The sequence below is a fragment of the Drosophila pseudoobscura genome, chromosome 2 (genome assembly GCF_009870125.1).
Source record: "Drosophila pseudoobscura strain MV-25-SWS-2005 chromosome 2, UCI_Dpse_MV25, whole genome shotgun sequence".
In the NCBI taxonomy this organism is placed as follows: domain Eukaryota; kingdom Metazoa; phylum Arthropoda; class Insecta; order Diptera; family Drosophilidae; genus Drosophila; species Drosophila pseudoobscura.
The window spans coordinates 20,000,001-20,020,365 of NC_046679.1; the positions used below are offsets into that span (position 1 = coordinate 20,000,001).

Sequence of the window (20,365 nt, forward strand, 5' to 3'; positions counted from 1 at the left end):
GGAAAAATTCTCAAAAATATATCGGAGTGTCCTAATTATAACAGAACTAAAACCGAACTAAAACGGACATTTCTGAGATTGCTATGCGATCTACTCTGCAAGCCGCATAAAAACACACGATTATAACATCTAAAATTGCTTAAATAATAAAACGTGTTTTATGTCTGATTTTCTATTAGGATTAATTTTAAACTTGATACATGAACGATTTAATAATAATAAAATAAGTTTTATGTTTTGGAAATATTGTTGAAATATTTCATACAATTATATGTACATAAAGGTGTATTTTTAATTTAAACTTTAGTTCTATATTATTATTATTATATATCTTTACTTGCACCTTATATTCGTACCTTTAGCGTTTAAATTTATCACATATTAATTTTCAATATTCCTTGGACATGATGATACCGAAATTACTTGATTGGAATATCAAATATATATTTGGAAAATGTAAAGTGACCTCCAGTTGATATCCACTTAAAATCTCAGGTAGGAGCATTCAGCTGAAGTACCCTGTAAATTGGATTATTATTTCTTTAATTTGTTTTATTAACATCAACATAATCAAAAGGGTCCCTAAAATGTTCATTCAATGATTTAACTTTTTGTATACTCCTGATAAAACCCTCCCCATTTGTTAATTTATTTGTACCACATTATATGCAATATTCTTATCTTTTTAAGACATTCATTCTAAAGTACATGTTTATTCCGTAATTGCTTATATCATTTCCTTCTGGCGGCACGTGTCGAGCGTCGTGCCGCCATTTTTTCTCAGTCGGTTGGGTGGTAAGCGGTCTTTTCTTCCGTCTGTAATCCGCTCATAGCCTGATTTAGCTGGGCGTACTTTGTGCCAGATAATATTCTATAGATAGAATTGGTAGTATGATTATGAGACTTATGGCTTATTTTATATAATCTGTACTCATTATTAGCTTTCTCTTTATAAGGTATTCAGAGACTTGGATAGTAAAACATCTCCTATCCGTTATTGATGTTTTCTATCTCTACCTGTACTTCCATTAGCCTTAAGGTAGACTTTGCATTTTTCCCGGGTCTTTCCTACCAGAGAAAATACTCTATTAAATATCTCCGCCCTGCAATTTCTTATTGGAGGAAGCTGGAAAAGAAATATAGCCCAAATAAAGAGATCTTCAAGAATTTTCAGTTCATATTTTGTTTGTATTTGTTTTCGTGTTTGTATCATTTTTTCGCATTGATGAGATCTCTTATGTAGTAAACAAATTATATGTTTATGTGGTATGGTAAAAAAACAATCTTCTGATCAAATGATCTTGACAAAAGTAAATAAAGCATGTCCTATCACAGACTTAACTTAAAACCCTTAAAACGTGGAAATATTTGTAACACTTATCGAGGATGATTAATGAGGATCATTGTAAAGCATTTGTAAAGCTGCAGTTCCATTGCGCGATTGCCCGATGAGCGTGTTGGCCAATCCAATCGATAGATTTACCAGGGGCGCCAAACCTGACCAGTGCTGATCTGGAGCAGATTCTGGGCCGCTTGAGTGGAGGAGACGCTGCAATCGCTGTCGCTGCAGTAGCCGCTGGACACGGGACTGCAGGCCTCCCGGCTGTTGGAGCTGCAGTTGCTGCTGCTGCTGCTGCTGCCGCCGCTGCCGCAGATGATGGAGAGCGGGGCATTCATTGGCTTTGGTGCTGCAGTTGGCGTTTCCAATTGGTTGAGGCGCAAGCCGAGGTGTGTCATCAGATGGGTGCCAAAGACGACATCCACATTGGGTAGGGAAGCCAGTGCCCGGGATACTTCGTCGGCGGCCCTGATGAAGCCATCGCGGAAACTCTGCTCTGGCGTAGTGTTGGTGGTGGCTTTTGCTGCGGCAGCGGTGGCCTCGATCCTGGCCTGCTTCAGTTTGCGCAAATGGTCCACAGTGACCTCCAGTATGTCGGCCCTGTCGAATTTGCCATCACCGCTCTGGACCGTGCACTGGACCATCAGATCCTTGAGCTCGTCCAGGCACATGTTGATGCGGGCCCGACGCCTGCGTTCCAGCAGAGGCTTCATCACCTTGCGGTACTGGTAGGTCTTGGAAACTTCGTATTTGGTGGCCATTGTAGCTTAGATGTGTGTTTTCTTGACGTAAAATTGTGAAGAAGTTGAGCGAGATCTGGCTGGGATCCGGTTGTCTTTTGTGTGTTCACTGCACGTCGAATTTGTTGAGAATGTTGCTCTCGTCTCCAGTTACCGCCGCTTTTATAGCTGCACGTGCCGCAGCAGAGTCGTCTCGTGCTCAGCGCGCGCAGAGAGAGCGCGCATGCGCAGGAAACGAGAGAGGCACCACCGGAGCGAGCACCACCATTGCGACCACCTGCCGTCAGTCACTGGGTCGGGTCGAGCCGATTGTCGTTCGTGTCGTCGTTACGAATCGTTACTCGGGCCGACGACCACGATCCTCGCCTGCTTTCGGTGGTGGGTTTTTCTCGACAAACAAGTCGCCTTGGCAGGGGATGAAGATGATGTGATGGTGTGTCTCCTCCATTCCTGTGTTGGTGGATAGCTGTTGTTGTTGCTGCTTGCTGCTGCTGCTCTTGGCGGTGGTGGTTGGTTGCACATGCGGCCGATGCACGTGTGTGCGTTTTCTTGTGTGTGCTCTCCTCTGTTTTCTTTTAGCCTGACATTCGAATCGTGGGAAACACTTTGCCCTCAAGTTTCCCACAAGATTTTTCTCGCTCGTTGGTGTTATAAGTTATAATCGGAGGTAGGGAGCGAACGAACCCCGAGTCCGTGTCTGATCCGAGTCCCCGAGGTCCGAGCCCTTATGCACATGGCACAGTGGGTCAAACCATTGCACACATGCGGGAATTTCCGAATCTCTGCGACCGACTGAATGAAGGCAGTCCACCTACCGATGTACGTGTTTTTTTGGACCTGCGAATATCTTAGAATATCTCTATGTACGTGTTATTTGGGACCTGTGAACATTTCAGTATTCTACTGATTTAAAGGTGGCCTGTGTTCTACTTGCTTTGGTTAATTTCCGGACTCTGGAACGGTGCGTGGGAATGCGAGTTTCGGAAATAAGGTGGGTCTTGTAAGGTTGATGCGTTGTAATTTTCCAGGGACACTGATTTACGGACTTTCTAGGCGTAGTGTGTGAACTGTAGGGAGTTTTGTGCTAGGTCTGACATTGCAGGTTTTCTTTGGTTGCTGGAAACGTTAAGGAATTCTGGTATAAGGAAGGTTAATGGGAATGTTTTTTTTTGTGCAGGAGGGTATCAGTATCAGTGCATTCTTTATTTCTTTTTCATATTTCTTTAGGAAGAAAGTATTTAATAGTACTAAAGTTATAGTTCTATAAATTTCCTTCACAAACAATTCGCCACTAGTTTTTTTAGTCACTCGTACCACTGTAAATCTGACCGTGCTCCGAGTGCGAGTCATGGAGAGTGGTGAAAAAAAAACTACCACCTGCCCTTTATTTTACTTAATTTTTTTTCTTGTCAGTCGTGGGCCCAATAGGTTCTCTGTCCCGCTCCCGCTCCCGCTATCCGTCTCCTTCCCTCCTGCAGGTCTGTTTTGTCAATTATGAATGCTGGAATTGTAGCTTCTGTTGAACACTTGGGCCAAGGCAGGGCCAGGGGCAACAGAGAAGGGAACGCTAAGTGGCATGCCCGGGCACGTCGGGACATCATCATCGTGGGACCCAGTGAGGGATATGTATAGGTACAGGGATACGATACGGATGGGTCGAGGGACATGCAAACTAAATGACTGTACGGCAAATTGACACACACTAAAGATTAAATGTATCGCATTCGTTAACTATATAAACAATATACGTGGCCGGTTTAAAAACTCTTGACAGGAAGTCTGGGCCAAAGACAGAGATAGAGACAGAGACAGGCTGCAACGTAAAGAAAGAGAGAGTACGAGATGGAGAGGCAGAGGCAGAGCGACTTGCGTGCTGAGAGTGTGCTGAACAACAAGCCGTTACAATTTTCTGTCGAGCGTCGAGTGTGAGAAAATTTTTCGAGTTGCACATGGCCGTGCCTCACTCCACATCGCCACATCTCTCTAGATAGGGGCCCATTTGGGCACGCAACGGGGTTGGGCTTATTGTCAATGCAGCAGCATTATATTTGTGGTTGTTGCAGCATCGACTACTACTGCTGCTGTTGTTGTTGTTGCTGTTTCAGTGGCAGCGCACTGTGTAATTGAATATGTATGCGCGATGCGCATGCCCGGCACGCCAAACGCGCGACAGACGCGCGCAGAAAAAAAAGGGCTGACCAGAAGCCCGCTGAGCGACGCATGTGGATAAAAAATCAGCAGAATGAAATGCAAAAGAAAAAGAGTTGAATTTTTAAGTATGACAATCCCCCCGTCGACACGCCGTTTGTTCATTGAGTAAGCTTCGCCCCGGAGAGCTTCATCTGCGACAGGAAATTATCATTTGTGGGGAATGACAGGGCAGCCGCGTCCTCATTCGCATCGATTAACTCTGATATTTTTTGGTGGGGATTTGTTCCAGAGTGTGGCAAAGCAAAGGGGATTTAGCGGGGATGTTGAAGGTCAAATTCCAATTGGTTTTTCGGGTTGAATGCAAAGGATTTCGACCCAATCGAAGTGGGTTCTTGTAAGGTAATGCTGGGTACTGTAAGGTGAGGGTATGATAAGCCTATAAGATATCCACGCCTCTTTTGGGTGTTTCCTACATTCATAACAATCCAATTTGATCTGTAAAAGTCATCTTAATTTACCCCCCAATAAGCCATTATTTCATTGATTTTTGTTTGTTTTATATTTTTGTAAATCTTATAATTTAATAACATTTATTCTAATCTGTCGCTAAAAAGAGTTATTATCACAAATTTATTATGTATTCTTTAGAATAAACGCCTATCGCAGGACTCCAACTGGGCGAGAGAGGATGTGGCACATTTTTTTCCGACTGGGCTGCCACTTGTTGCAGGCTGCTATCACGCAACTTGTTTCGCACGAACGTAATGTTGTTTGTGCTGGTGTTGCCGCTGCGACAGCTTCATTCATTCATTCATGGAACGAAATGCGCTTTTTTCTTCGTATTACTCATTCATTCATGCATTTTGGCCGCTTCTAACTACCGGTTTTTTGCGCACGTTGCTGCTGCTGCTGCTGGTGCTGGGATGATGTTGCTGCTTGCTGCTGCTTGCTGCTGCTGGTGTGGCTCTTGTTGCATCCACGGATGTACAAGGTGTTGCGGTTTCTAGCCTTTCAAGATGTTGCTGCCGTTTAGCAAAAGTTTCTGCTGCTGGTGTTGCATCTATGTGGGGTTGCTGTTGCAACTATTGTAGCTCTGGAGATGCTGATGTTGTTGAGGTAGATACTAATTGCTTATGCTAAAGTCTCTGCTGGTGAAGGTTCTTTGAGAAATTCCGGCTGAGGATGCTCCTACGATTGAAGGATTTGTTTTTGTTGCTGCACAAATGGTTGCTGCTGATAATGTTGCTAGAGATTCAATGCTAATGTTGCTGCTGAACTTCTCCTTTCTGAGAGCAACTTCTGTGGGTCCTTATGCTGCTCCTTCTGTTGCTGCTTTTGTAGACCCTTCTGTTGCTCCTTCTCTTGCTACTTCAGCTACCGTTGCTGCGGTGTCTCCTTCTGTTGCTGCTACTGTGAATGCCAATAGAAGCTGCCCGCTGCCGTCTCCAGGCAAATCACCAAATGCTCCTCCTCGCAGCGAATCAGTGTCTCCATTAGCATACGCTCGTTGGCCTGATTCTGGGCAATCTCCTCCAGGCTGTCGTACCGCTGGCTGTCGTTGCTCCCACCATGGCAATTGTTGTGGCCTCTGCCGAAGCGTTGGAATATTTTGGCAAGCAGATTCTTAACTTTCGACATTTTCTTCGTAAACTTTGTAAATTTCACTTTCAGTTTCGAGTTCTAAGCGCGTGGGCTGGCAAATTGTAACTGTTGTGGCCTGATGGCAAGTGCCGCGCTTTTATAGTAGAAGCAACCCACCACCGCCACCCAAAACCGCACCACCCAAAACAACAAGTGCCGCCACATGTGCCTGACACATGTGCAAACTCCTCACTGCGCAACAGCAGCAGCAGCAGCAGTATCCTCATAATCATCCGCAACAGAAACAACGGCAGCAACATCAGCAGCCCAACAACGTTCGCCTGCCACGCTTTCAGCGTGAGGGACCCCGAAGCAAGCTCAACACGTGCAGGATAATCGTGTCCCCCTGCCTGGCCTGGCCGGGCCGAGCCGGGCCCTTCCCTTTCCTTTTTTTATTTCATCTTTTTTTTTCAATATAACGAATGCACAGAATAAATATTGAGAGCGTCGAGCAGTTGTGGTTCCCATGGATAAGGTTCGCCAGCAAACGAGGACTGGCCCTTCCCCTATCCTGGCCGAAGTGAGTGAGTGCGTATCTCGTATCTCTCGTTTTCAGGCTAGGGGAAAAGTATCCCACGGTTCGAGTGGCAGCTGTTTGCAATTTAGGCCACAGCCCCGCTCATTTCGTTGCCTTGCCTTGGAGGACGGCAGCGGCAGTGTGGCAGTGGCAGTGGCAGTGGCGTGGTGGTGGTTGTTGCCTCTTCTGACACATATTGCACTTGCTGCTGCCGTCCGGGGCGAGCCGACCCGAAGCGAAAGCAGAGTTGGTTCAACTTTGGTTAATTGCATCACTCGCCGCCGGGTCACGCGTACGCTGCTCAGCCGCTCAGCCGCTTTCCACCTGATTGATGTCTGTGGGCCCCGGGCACACCGCCTGGAAAGCTCAGCGTTGCGCCCGTCGTGGTCGCGTGGCGGACAAGTGCTCCTCCGCGTGCTCCTCCTTTGATTGAACGTGGGTTGGCCACGTGTGTGCCTCCGTGTGCAATCCCTGCGTGCAAGGTGCACTCATTTGTGGTGTACTCTCTGATAGTCCTTTAATAGAATTTATCTGGGATCATAATTTAGTTTACTTGTCTTATGGGGTGGTAGGTGGGCTGCTCGGGGGAGGGTGTGGCAGTGGCACGAGCCGGCACTAGGTTGATTTGAGGTTGGTTTTCGAAGAGTCAATGGTTTTATGGGATGTTTTAATTGAGTGGACTCATTGGTTCTATTGGGGTAGACAGACAAGTGGTTGGTCGGGGATGTTCCCAATTAGAGGAAGTGTTTGGGAAACTGATATGGTGGCAAATCGTTTCCTATATTCTACAACACGATTATCCTTTTAGTCTGTAACTTAATGAAGGGGCAATAAATTTAAAAAAAACATATATACGTATGTAAGATATAGATTTTTAGGGGGTACCATGCAATATAATCGCAAAAGTAATCTCCGAAACAGCATTCGTTAGATCACGGAGAGGGCTAAGTATACCCAGAGAAAAAACCCTTGAGAATCAAATAGATAATAGATAATTTGTATTATTCATTTATTATTAATTATTATTACTTATTGTTAATCTATTTTATCCAAATATATTTCCTGTTTAAAACAGATATAATTCTAATTGAAATTACATATTTTTATATTTAAATGTCATATATAAGAATTACTGTAAAGTTTTTTATATTTACATTGAAGAATTTAATATGAATTTAATTCAACCTATTTAAATTCATAATTTTTTGTAAGCCATTTTTCTCAGAGTTTGAGTGTTACAAAATATTGAAAATAATTAAGTTTAGTTTTATTTAAGTTGTGATTTAAAGGGAATTAAAAATTGATCTTATGACTCTCCCACTTATTGTGTTTTTAGAGAACACAAAAATATTCCAATTGCAAGAAAGAACCCCTCACATGCTTAGAGTATTTTCCCATGGTTAAATACCCCTCAAGAAAGAACAACCAGATTAACACCCAGGAAGTCGGACTTTCTTCTCCCAGACATCTTCGGGCTGTCAAAGCTATTCTAAACATCCCATGAATGGTTCGCCTGGTGCTAATGGCCGACAACAATTGTCCACTTATCGTTTGGCTAATTTATTGTGGGCAAACATTTACCTAAGATATTTAACCTGTCAAAAACAAACGAATGCAATGCGAATGCTTCGAGGTGGGCAACCATAATTGGCTCGAAGGATTGCCCAGGCAGTGGTCAACACTAAGTGGAATGGATCATCGATCTAGTACAATTATTCAGCTGAATGGATCATTGATCTCCCAGCTCGCATCTCCTCCAGCTTGAGAGTAGCTAACGATCAATCCAAACTGTCAGCCGGCTACTGTGGGTTCTCACTCACCTTGCTGGCTCGATGGCTCGATGCCTGGGATCTGTGTGGATCCATTAATGATTTGATGGCCCATTGATGTGGTGCGCCCAGTGCTGTCAACGCCATGGACAGTCCATTCCGCCTCACCTTCGCCGTCGAGACGGTTGCGGGTCCAATCAATGCCAGCTTGAAAGAGCCCTCGTTAAACTTCCTCTTTCGTCTGCGGGTGCGTTCGGATCGCTCGTTCAATTAGCTCATGTCGTAAAGTACAAATAACTATTGCGTACAGTTCCTTGGAAACCCCGAGAGCTTGGCCATAATCATTAAGCCAAGCCAAGCCGAGCCAACCCAAGACGGGGACAAGCCGGGGACAAGCCGGTAGCTGCTGCCTTTGCGACCGTCTCGACGGCAATTTAAATTAAACAATCGTCAATGACGGCGACAAGAGTGAAAAACTAAAGTAAAGCAGCCAGCAATCAGTCAGTCTGTCTGTCAGTTAGTCAGTCGGCCAGTCGGCCAGTCTGCCAGTCCATCAGTCAGTCAGTCAGTCAGTCGTCCGTCAGTCACACGAACGACGAACGCTACTTGGGCTGATAATAAGCGTCGCGCCGGCGCAATAAATGTGTGCCGACAGAGTGCCCTCATCTTGAGGCTTGTGTTGCTGTTGCTGTTGCTGTTTGCTGCTCTGCTTCTGTGTATCAGTATCTCTGCCTCTATGCCTCATTGTCTATGTGTGCATCTGTGTGCCTGTAATCGTAACCATATAAGCGTCTTAAATGGCAGGTGTGCACATCGCGTGGGAAACACACGACGCGTCTCGAGCGGTTCTCACGATATGAAAATCGAGCAAAACAAACCCAAGATCGAGGGACCGGGGGACCTGGGAGACCGACCGACAACCTGACAAGCGTTCGCCACTTTCTAGGGATTCGAATTGGGATTGGGACTCGAAGGGATTGGGGTTCATATTAAGGGTTGTTCGGTGTATGTGCTGCAAGAGGGTCCCCAATAATATCGGAAAAGATTTATGGGGAAACAGACTGGACGAGGGGTCTCGAAGAAAAGGATTGGGGTGCTAAGGATGAGATCACATTAAGACCATCCCATACCAGAGTTACAGATTAGATGGGAGTTGACCTAATATAGGGGTAAGAGCTATTCATAGTCCCAAAAAACATTAATGAGCCAACCATCAGATTTTAGGTGTCCCATAGTTATGTGGGGACTGTGTGAACACACAAACCTCAATGACTTTGTGTCCCTTTATTTTATTAAAGATCCTCTAAATATTGGGATAAAAAATACAGAGAAAAAGGGAAGATTACTGCGTTAGAGGGCATTTTTATGGAATACCAAAGATGATATAAAACGAAGCATGATCTCATCTAGTGATGAGACCTATCTTCATAGCATGTAGACTCATGGCAAGATTTCAAAGAATCATTACATCTAAGTGCTTCTAAAGATTGTTGTCTTTGAAATCATATTAGAAGCATGCCATAACCCACACATACTCGTATCTATGGACCAGTCCTGTCCCACAGTAAACTCTCCTCCCACCTCTGGCGAGAACAAGGAATCAATAAGCCACAACAAGACAATTACAATTTTCCTGAGTTTGATTTTCATTTGGAACCGGCCCAAACCAAATCAGTTAGTCCCAGACAATTGCACTACGTTCTAGGTTCTCACGTCTTGGCCAGCATTTTACGGTTTAATTGCAGCTACAAAAGGTTGATCAGGACACACACTCCTTGGCTAGACAATTGCCGAGTGGCTGAAAGAATGAAAGACAGACAGAGGAACCTTCTTTGCACAACGATTTCCTTTCCCACGCACGCACAGCAATAAGATTTCTAGAGATTTCTGGCTACCTGCTAGGCAGGTCCTCGCAGCCGGGAGGATCAGGACCTCGACCTGCGGGTATAAAAGGCAGTGCAGCGGCCGACAAGAGCATCATTCGAGCAGCATCCTGCAAACCGTGCACACACACATCTCTTCCATCTGCTCCTCTGCAAAGCAAAAAGCGATCTCAAACGCAAAGATGGCTCCACAGGCAAACAGCACCGAAACCGCATTCGTATCGAAGACCCAGCACTATCTGAAGGTGAAGAAGCCGCTGCTGGAGCGCCAGCGCCGCGCCCGCATGAACAAGTGCCTCGACACGCTCAAGACACTGGTGGCCGAGTTCCAGGGCGACGATGCCATACTGCGCCTGGACAAGGCCGAGATGCTCGAGGCAGCACTTGTCTTCATGCGCAAACAGGTCGTCAAGCAACAGGCGCCGGTCTCACCCCTGCCGATGAACAGCTTCAAGAACGGCTACATGAACGCCGTCAGCGAGATCTCCCGTGTGATGGCCTGCACCCCGGCCATGAGCGTCGACATTGGCAAGACGGTGATGACACATCTGGGCGTCGAGTTCCAGCGCATGCTTCAGTCCGATCAGCAGCAGCCAACGCCAACCCAATTGGAATCCTCTTCACGTCCTGCCAGCCCTGCCTCTTCGGGGTATCACAGCGATGCCGAGGAATCCGAGGCTGCTGCCAGCCCCAAGCCAGACACCATGTGGCGTCCCTGGTAAACCATTAGAGACTTCGACTACGACTACGAATCCTGTCTTCCATTCAACGACTACGAATCCTGTCTTCCAACCAACAACAACGAATCATGTCTTCCAATTGACTCGTTCTAACTGTGATACCAGCTTTACTTAGGACTTAAGCACACCCCAAGCTTTACTTAGAATTTAATCAACCACCAAGCTTTACTAGTTATAAGAAAGAAAAGACACTCAACGATGATCTAGCCTATAAGAAAAACGCAACAACAGCTTTAATAGTTTTAATATAAAACAACTCAAGAAAAACAAAATAACTTCGGTCTTATTTATTGATGAAACAACAAATCAAAGACATTTTCAGAACTCAAATCTGGAAACAGTTTTCGCAACATTCAATAACAGATTGAATATCTTATCAAGAGAATATATTTTTGATAATGCACTTTTGGTTTAAAGTTAAAGAAAATGATATTTGTTTCCATAAGTGGGCAAATAATACGTGCATTTATTGCAAATGATTTGCAGTTTCCCAATTGGTAAAATATTCTGATTGTTCATGAAGTAAAACATTTATCGATATTACAGACAACCTCTCTTAAGGAAGAACCTTCAAATTATATGAAAATAATTTGCTTCAATTAAGTGTTGAAGTTTTTAGCTATCAAAATTAAAGAAAAGAGTCCTTTTAGAGTAATATGCCATAATCCTAATAACCTATGCAAAACTCTATTCCTCGAAATATACTTTCAAATGATTGCTTGTAATATTTACTATTATCTTGGATTCTCAAATTTGTAATCACTGTTTTCTTTTCTTAATTTTCTATAAATCCTTTGATTTTTTGATAAATAAATATTTAAATAGATCATAATGATATTTTATTGTATTTAAACAATTCTTACATTAATTCCGAACTTCTTTCGTCTAGAAAATGTATTCTTCTATCTTGGAGTCCCAAAGATTATATTCCCCTTGTAAGTGGCTCAATTCATTCGAATAATTTCTCAGGTTATGTGTGAATTACACACACATTAGGTTATACCTCCCCCACCTGATGAATGTTTCAAACAAGATCGTTTTGTAAGTGACACCACAGCTGGGGACCTCCACTGCTGCTCGTTACATTCCCCCTGGGCCCAAGTAGGAGGTCCCCGGGCCATAAGCACAATGCAAGTCAAGACAAGACCCTGGCCAGGCGACGCCCCCGAGTGGCCTGTCTACGCCCTGATCAACAGCTCGTCCGAGTGGTGCACGTGTTGCTGCCCTGCCTGCCTGGATGGATGGTGTTACCGAATCTGCATACTAGAACCCCTGGACAGGATCACATATCGTTTTCGATTAGGGAGGTTCTGGGACCATCCATCGAGTTAAACCGTCAATTACAACCCCTTTTGTGCAGTGCACGTGCGTGCTGAGTGATGGGCGGAGAAAACTGCAACGGGACTCTTGAGGCCCCGGTAATCGGGCCTTGGTTGATATCCTAAACCAACACTGACAATGCCCAGCCAGAGGTTCCTGGAACTTGCCTCCCGCATATGCGATACACACAATCGCACATACTAATTTGTAAACTAAAAAATACTATAGGAAAAAAAATACATAAAATTTAAGAAATCCCAACATGTCGCGCTGTCTCGTGTCAAGTGCATGGGCCTCTCATTGTTTCAGAACACGCGAGTGCCTCTGTAACCCGACGACAAAAGGACCCCACATGTGTGTGTCTGTGGTTGTATCACCACAGAGATTATTGCCTGTGTTATTTTATCATTACAAAACCAAAGAAACCGCCATGAGGTCCCAGCATTTATATTTAATTCGACTAAGCCACGCGGCTTTTACTCTCTAGCCTGGGGGGTCATATGATTTCGGTGTTTTGCATGTGAGAATAGAATGGGTGGTATTGTTTAGGAGGTTTAGGGACATAGGAATAGGATGGGTTAGGAATAGAAAGTAAAATGAAAGATATTCAATTGGCATTCATTAACTGAGTTCCTATAGAAAAATAAAGTAAAGGTAAATACTAGTAATTTAACAAAAAGTACACATATTCTTGATATAAGAATGCTTTTTGCTTGTTTTCTCTTAATAGACATTGTATTTTCGTTTTAAAAAGTAGATTCTTTATAAGAAAGTGGATGAAGTCTGATACGTTTTAAAGTAAAGATAAACTATCAATAGAAAACCTATCAACAAAAACTTGTATTTTTCAGCAAACGAAAATATTTTTCAATCCGATAAGAGTATCTATGCTTCGCCTTCAGTTTCTACCCAAATCCGTCCCTCCCCCAGCGATAAATCTCTGCGGTTGTTATCTTAACTGCAGTACACATGGCCGTGTGCATGTCCTGGCACGAAGACCAGCTCAAGTGCAGCTCGTCTTTCGTTCGGTGGAATTTCGCGCACGCCTTGTTTGAAGTTCACGGTCCTGACAACCTCGAGGAACTTTAAACGAACGGAAATACCGTAACAGATTCGGGCAGTTAACACATTGGGTGTAGTCGTAGCAGTCCTGTAAAAGGACCTGAATCCAGAGAGAGGGAACCACAATTATTGGCGGGCGGGCATTTCCCGTTGCCACACATGTGTGAAAATTTCACGTTCGGCAAGTAACTCACGTTTTGGCTTACCGTTCGCACTTGCTGCATTGTGGACAGATACGGATGGATAGTTGGATGTTTGGATGGGTAGCTAGAGGCAGAGCGGGACGTGTCGGTGCGATGGGCAACGTTGTCTTAGCACACAACACCCCGCTGCGACCGAAACGAGGTCGTCACGTGCACAAACATGAACGTCCACGTTCCCATACCATACCATACCATACCATAATATACCATCCCTCCCATCCCATCCCATCCCTCGATGAACACTTGGTTGGGTTTGGTTCGGTTTTCGGCTAGGAGACAATGGATTGTCAGGGTCAGGTTGATTTTATTTGTATTATTTTTACTTTTTTTTCGTTTTCTTTCTTTGTGTGTGCGAGCTAATCTACGATTTTGGAACCTTTAATGATCGGACGGCGATAAGAAATCAGTGCACGTGTTCAACGAGAGAGCAGGGGCAAGAGATTTCGAAGAAGAGGGCACCACAGTAGTCGCCAGAAAACCACTGCAGGGGCACCACTGCCTCCGTCTCGCCCTGGACCCCCAGCGGGGCTTTGGTTTCCCATAGAAATGGTTAACTATTTTTATTTGTTTTGGGCCCTGCACGTGGGCACACAATAAAACCCGACGAAAAAAACACACACAAAAAGTATCCATCAAAAGGGAAACTAGGGGCAATGAGTCGACCGAAAAAACTGAAATACTCTCGTGCTACCCAAAGGACCAAAAACACAATTAGATCAACACAATCCATGCATAATAAGGCTGAATAATGCGGTAGAATGAGTCAACCGAAAAATGGGGATAAAGAAGAACAGTCCAGGCCATACAGAGGTCAAATTCCTAGAAGCAATTCCATAATTTGGTACTGTTTATCCAGCAAAGGACATTGAATAGATTGAAGGCAGGTCTGTCTGCGATAAAAGACAACATTCTTTATTGCAAAAGAAATCTCAATCATAAATATTCTGTATCTTAATAGTGGAAAACTCGTACAGTTTTTTGTAAGGCATGCCATGGGGATGGAACTGTCTTTTATGCGTCAAGTCTCAATCTCATAGTCTTCATTTTATACATATCTTAATAGGTGATTGGAGTTTTTCTATGAGGGATGGTAGGGAACTGTACCATTTCTTGATTGAACAATAAATATTGACATTTTCTTTTATACATATTGAAAGGATTCTATTGATTTAGTTTGATATTATTATGGATATTATTATAGATATATTCTAGATCTCTAATCTAGATTTGTGCTTGTTTCACTGTTACTATTGGAATTCCACACAAAGAAAGACCAGAAATAATAAAAAGTGCAATCAAATATTTTCTAATTAATACCCCTAATAACCTGCAAAAGGAAGGTTCTCCCTAATTGGTGTTACTATGCTATAACCCAAGGAACTTAAGAGATATATTTTACAAGTGGGAAGGAACATCATGCATTGGCAGTCCAGAATACTCATAATTCTTATAAATATAATGCATATAGTTTTCGAAATTGAATATTATATTACCTTTTTTCGATTTATGCTTAAATTATATCATTGTAAATACCGATTAAGGAACCTAAGAAAGAGTTATATTCCCTTCGTTGAATTTCAAGCATGCTTTCTTGGATTTGGGATCCATTGATATATGTTAGTGTCCATACCAACAAAAAATATAAGCATATCCATTACCACCACATAGAGTATCAACAGGTCCTGGCATACAGAACAGTAATTGTGGCTCAATTATATATGTTATGTCGGTTATATTATACTTACTAGACCATTAAGTTCTTCCATTACTAATTTTGTTTAGTAATTATATATGTGTGATATGATATTCTTAACAAACCAAAGGAATGTAAATCCTATCCCTAACAAATAAAGATCTACATATTGATTTATTAATCAATTAAATAAACTACCAATTATTCCCAAAAATTAAACAAAAATTATCCTTTCATTCCATTCAATCCATCTTAAAAATGTCCAATTCAAAGGATTGTTTTAGGAATAGCCAGCCACACATCTTAGATCTGCCCATCTAAAACCAAACACAACAAAATCCAATCTTATACCCACCCAAAAAAACACAAACACTAACCATATAATCATCATCACCTCCACATAGAAGATCAATGGGTCCTGCCATACGGGGCATCAGCAATTGTGGCCCAACTATTGAAACGAACTGTTAACGCCAGCCTACAACTTCTCACCGAAAGAAGACTCCTCTCCTGCTTAATTTGTCCCAGCTCACAGCGAGTTCCAAATATTTATGGTTAAGTCAAAGGACAATCCATTAAGTACGGGAGAGATATCCAAGGAGGAGAAGAAACAACCGAACAAATCCTGAGAAACGTTGGCTTCAGCGCCTCACGCGCCATCACGTGTCCAACCCGAGACGGGCACAGGAAAAAAAGAACCACATAAAAAAAGGGACAAACGCTTGCTGTGCGTGTGCTCCTCGTACCCATACCCATACCCATGCTCCTTCTCATCTCCATCGTCCTCCTCCTTTTACTACACAGAGAGAGAGAGTGCCCCTTAATAAGGCACAGACAAGGGGGAATGGAGACCCCATCCCCTGCTAATTGTCTTCCATCGAGAAACAAAAATTAAAAGCAACTCCTTCGCTGTCGATCCTTGTCCTCATTCCATCCTCCATCAGCCATCCCGCTCTTGGGCAACGCCTCTCCATAGAATTTGATAAATTTCAAATTACAGCGCATTAAATGGTCTCGGTTTCCCCATTCCAGAGCAGAAGCGACGACCCAGTGTCCCAGTATCCCAGTGTCTGTTGTTTGCCTATTGAGCTATGTGATCTTTTGGGATCGGGCATTAATTGTTTGCTGCAGTTCGAGCGTTGAAAATTGAAAATATTCTCCCACGTTCCCGAGCTGCACACGTGTTCAAAAAATCGAAAAGGGATTTTCCCCGCCCCCTCTTGACAGGCTCTCCATCTCGCTCCCTCTCGCTCTCTCTCCCTCTCTCGCTCCATCTCCCGGAATGAGATAAGTGCATAAAGAGCACATAAAAACCAAAAGTGATCAGCAGAAATACGGATAAAAAAAAAAGAATCTCCTTTTCAAAAAGGATCCTTTCGAAAAACTGTGGGAACTGGTAGAAAGTCTCGTTTCTCACGATCCTGCAGCAGGATAAAATTGCCCCATACCGTCAGCAGGTGCGAGCAGGTCGGCACGACATGCCGTCACACTCCGACGCAGGCAGGTTAATGGCGAGCCGTCCGTCCTGGCCCGTCCCTTTCAAAACACACCTGCCGTTTTTGTTGTTGCTCTCCGTGTACCCTCCGAGTGCATCTGTGTGTATCTGTGTGTGCAGTGTATAGGATTTTCTGGTTGGCAGATCGGACACGTATCCTTGTAGTTTCCCACACTCGGTGTTTGTGACCTGCTTGCCTCGTCTTGGGTTTCTCCTGCCTGCAGTCCTGACAACTACCCTTCGCCAGGGTATAAAAGGCCCAGCGTTCGGAGGATCAGACATCATTCGAGCTCAACGCTTCGTACAGTACACATCTCAGCTACACAGCAGCTACACAACAAGCCATTCAACATGTGCCAGAACAAGACCAACGACTCCAACACCATGAGCATCAAATCAAACAAGAAGCTGTCCTACAGCGTCAAGAAACTGCTGCAGAAGATCTTCAAGCAGCAACAACAGCAGCTAGTCGAGGAGGAGCAGAATCTGAAGAACACACTGAAGGCCAACTCTTTGGAGTCCCTTGAATCCATTGAGAACAGCCGAAATGCCGATCTGGAGTCCGCCTCCGTTTGCGCATCAATGGAGTCCTACGAGAACGAGGCCAACGAGCGCCTCTCCGCCTCCTGCGACATGGAGGACTACGAGCTCGAGCAATTGCCCTCAGTGCCAGTTCACTTTGTGCGCACCGCCCACGGCACCTTCTTCTGGACCGCCGCCTCCGATCTGCCAGCCGACAACGACCTGATCGAGCCCCTGTACTGCAGCACCGCCAACGAGATTGCCGTCTCGCAGTTCCAGGATCGCTGGGTTCAGGCCTAAGTCGATCAGCAGCGACCATCAACGTAACCATGTCTTCCACTTGGGGTCTTCCGGCTCCAGCCACCAGCTTTAATCAACGTCTTCCGTTAATTTTTGAAACAATCCACAAAAATTAACACGCAAGCCTCAACTGAAAGCTTTACAAAAAATTGTGATACATTTTATTTAACATTTACAAAAAAAAAAAAAAAAACAAAACAACACAAAATATATATACAATTGAAAAGAAAAAGAATCTGAATTGTTTTCTATCTCCCTCGCATTGTTCCCACAATTTTCCATTTACAGATCACACGAAAATAATAAGGGACAGAAATCCTTTGTTAATTGGCATGACTCATTTGAAAAACGAGCAGAGCCTAATCCGATACGATCCTGGACCTTTTTTCTGGTCTTATTGTTGTGCAATTTACCTGCCAGCAGGTAGTTGAGGTCTTCGGGGGTTGCTTGACTGTTGATTCTGGCCACAGTTCCAACCAGTTTGCAGCGGTTTTCAGGTAGAGAGGATCGATCGTCGTCGCCTGTTGATTGCTCATCATGTGGACCAAAAAACAGGCTCGACTCCAATTAGACGATCCGCTCATTGGAATGAATCAGAGCAGCCCGCTGCAGAAATGTGTTGCATATATTAGGGCTGGTGTTCCTCGAATTAATTGGATGATCAGTTAATAAGAATGGATATCTTATATGGAAGGAAATAGGGCTTCTTTTTTTTTGGGTTATTTTTGACGTGGATTTATAGATATAAAAACATTTAAGGGAACATAAATCTGTAATAATATAATATAAATCATAGTCGTTCCCTTAGATCCTTTAGTGTTCTATATCCGATGGTCATTTGATGTTTAGATCCAATACCGCAGGCTGACATCAGTGTCGGCATTATGTTTAATGTGGGAGATATTTGCTTTTATAAGTGGATAAAATCCCTTCATTTCATCAGATTTAATTTGTTTACTCGATAATCATGTCTAATACGAGTGGTATACGAAAATCTGTATTAAGTTGAACCATCCTTTACATCTATTTCCACTAATCTGAAATTGAAAAATAGGACTAGCCAAACTCCGCCCAAGAAAATGTATTGTGTTTGCATTTCGTTTTTACAATTTTATTGATGTATTTGATGTATTTTGGGATATTGTATTTGCCTTTGATTTGTTGTTTTCAATTAACCATAAATTAACATTTATAAATTATTTAAAGCTTAATTTAGATAACTACACTTTGAATAGAGCGCAATGAACTAAGCAACTTAGGAATCGTTTTTAGCAAATTATTAGGAAACTGGCGCACTCCACTCCACTCCACTCCACTCCAAGAAATGAATTGATCTTCGTACTTTCGTTATATCACAGTTGATTAAATTAAACAATCCATTTACAGACTACATATAATTATCGGAACTAGACTTAAAGGTATTTCAAAAGCAATCCGAAAGCGATTAGCGAATCGGATTCGTCTGATGTTTGCTATAAATTACTTTGGAAGACAACGGATCTTGTTGCGGTTGCTGTACGCTGTGAGTAGCGAACGATTAATAGCCATTTTTTTTGGGTTAAACACTAGGGATAAGATCTACGAAATTAGATGTCGTCTGAAGGCCCGCCCTTCACCAGGGCCTCCAGACGGGCTCCGAGGCGCCAGACTCCTGAGAGCTGACCGACGCCGTTTCGGATATCGCCGTACCGTCCACAGAGGTCACATCGATCAGCTCGTCCTTGCCGGACAGATAGGCACTGTAGCTGACTGCGGCAGCGGCGGCCGCCGGCCCGTAGCCACCCAGCAGCGGGAAGGCCAGTCGACCCGACGCAAAACCGACGGCGGGTCCAGATTGCTGTTGCTGCTGCTGCTGCTGTGTCAGCAATTGGGTCTGCAGCTCAATTAGTCGCGTCGATAGAAATTTCATAATCTTGCGTCCAATCTCATCAGTTTGCTGGGTCTGCAGCAGGACTTGCGTAATCTGATCGGCCGCGTGCACATATCCAGAGCGGAAAGACTCAACGTGGGCGGTGCTGGTGGCGGGCGGTGGACTGCCCCCGGCTACGGGTCCTTGCAGGGAGAGGCCGCCGCGCTGCTTGAGCTTGCGCATGTGATCCACGGTCAGTTCAAGGATGTCGGCCTTCTCCAGGCGAGTCACGTGCTCGCCCTCCTGCTGCAGACACTCGACCATCAGGTCCTTGAGGTCATCGAGGCACTTGTTGATGCGCGCACGTCGCTTCCGCTCCAGAAGGGGCTTCATCACCTTGCGGTACTGATACGTCTTGGACATCTCCATGACCATGTTGTGTCTTTGATCGGACTTGATCTTTGGATATTTATTTTCATAGAGTTTCTGATTCGTTGAGCGATTTAGTTAGCTGCACATTATCACGTCGATTTCTTGGTTTGTGTTTTACGAGTATTATTTCTCTTTGGGCCGCTGCGCGTGCGGTGCGCGTTCTCGGCTGCGTGGCGTTCAACAGGCGGCGCGTTTACGAAATGAGTGGCAAACTAGTTCCCAGCGTTACTTTTATACGACCCCCGTTGCGGCCACACTCTCGCTCGCTCGCTCCTCGCTCAGCTCTCACAAACACAAAGCTCCCGCATGATCACTCACACACATACCCCCACAGTGTACAGTGTGACGGCATTCGGTTGGGCTCGAGCTCGACTTCGGTCTCGGCTCGGTAGCGGCATTCGGCAGCGGCACAAAGAGAGGCTACTGTAAGTCATTGCAGGGGAGCGAGCGGTTGCTGGGGGTTGTCTGCAGAGGCACAGTGGATCGAGAGTACATTTATTGGGAAGATTGTTACGTATAAGGGATAGGTATGTTGTATATCATGGATAACATTGTAAAGAATATGATATTTGGTGCTTAAAAGTATCTTTAACTTTCATTCACCTGACAAAGCATCCTGCTTATGAGATGGATATAGAGTATAGAACATTCTAAACTTTGTTAATTTATAAAATTCATAAATTCTTATTTGATTAAAATGTATAGTCTA

At 44.1% G+C, this 20,365-nt stretch overlaps 5 protein-coding genes across 5 annotated transcripts; 2 read left to right on the forward strand and 3 right to left on the reverse strand.

Annotated features, from left to right (window-relative positions):
* Nucleotides 1-1,169: 1,169 nt before the first annotated feature.
* On the reverse strand, nucleotides 1,170-2,247 carry E(spl)m7-HLH (Enhancer of split m7, helix-loop-helix). The gene has a single exon (XM_001359136.5). The coding sequence runs from the start codon at nucleotides 2,098-2,100 to the stop codon at nucleotides 1,480-1,482; it is 621 nt and encodes a 206-aa protein (XP_001359173.2). The 5' UTR covers nucleotides 2,101-2,247; the 3' UTR covers nucleotides 1,170-1,479.
* Nucleotides 2,248-5,611: 3,364 nt separating this feature from the next.
* Nucleotides 5,612-5,971, reverse strand: E(spl)m6-BFM (Enhancer of split m6, Bearded family member). Its single transcript, XM_001359139.4, has one exon. The coding sequence runs from the start codon at nucleotides 5,866-5,868 to the stop codon at nucleotides 5,638-5,640; it is 231 nt and encodes a 76-aa protein (XP_001359176.3). The 5' UTR covers nucleotides 5,869-5,971; the 3' UTR covers nucleotides 5,612-5,637.
* Nucleotides 5,972-10,102: 4,131 nt separating this feature from the next.
* On the forward strand, nucleotides 10,103-11,052 carry E(spl)m5-HLH (Enhancer of split m5, helix-loop-helix). The gene has a single exon (XM_001359140.5). The coding sequence runs from the start codon at nucleotides 10,223-10,225 to the stop codon at nucleotides 10,760-10,762; it is 540 nt and encodes a 179-aa protein (XP_001359177.3). The 5' UTR covers nucleotides 10,103-10,222; the 3' UTR covers nucleotides 10,763-11,052.
* Nucleotides 11,053-16,806: 5,754 nt separating this feature from the next.
* On the forward strand, nucleotides 16,807-17,443 carry E(spl)m4-BFM (Enhancer of split m4, Bearded family member). The gene has a single exon (XM_001359142.4). It carries the CDS (start codon nucleotides 16,905-16,907, stop codon nucleotides 17,373-17,375), a length of 471 nt encoding a protein of 156 aa, XP_001359179.1. The 5' UTR covers nucleotides 16,807-16,904; the 3' UTR covers nucleotides 17,376-17,443.
* Nucleotides 17,444-18,498: 1,055 nt separating this feature from the next.
* E(spl)m3-HLH (Enhancer of split m3, helix-loop-helix) lies at nucleotides 18,499-19,887 on the reverse strand. The gene has a single exon (XM_001359138.5). The coding sequence runs from the start codon at nucleotides 19,657-19,659 to the stop codon at nucleotides 18,988-18,990; it is 672 nt and encodes a 223-aa protein (XP_001359175.2). The 5' UTR covers nucleotides 19,660-19,887; the 3' UTR covers nucleotides 18,499-18,987.
* Nucleotides 19,888-20,365: the final 478 nt, after the last annotated feature.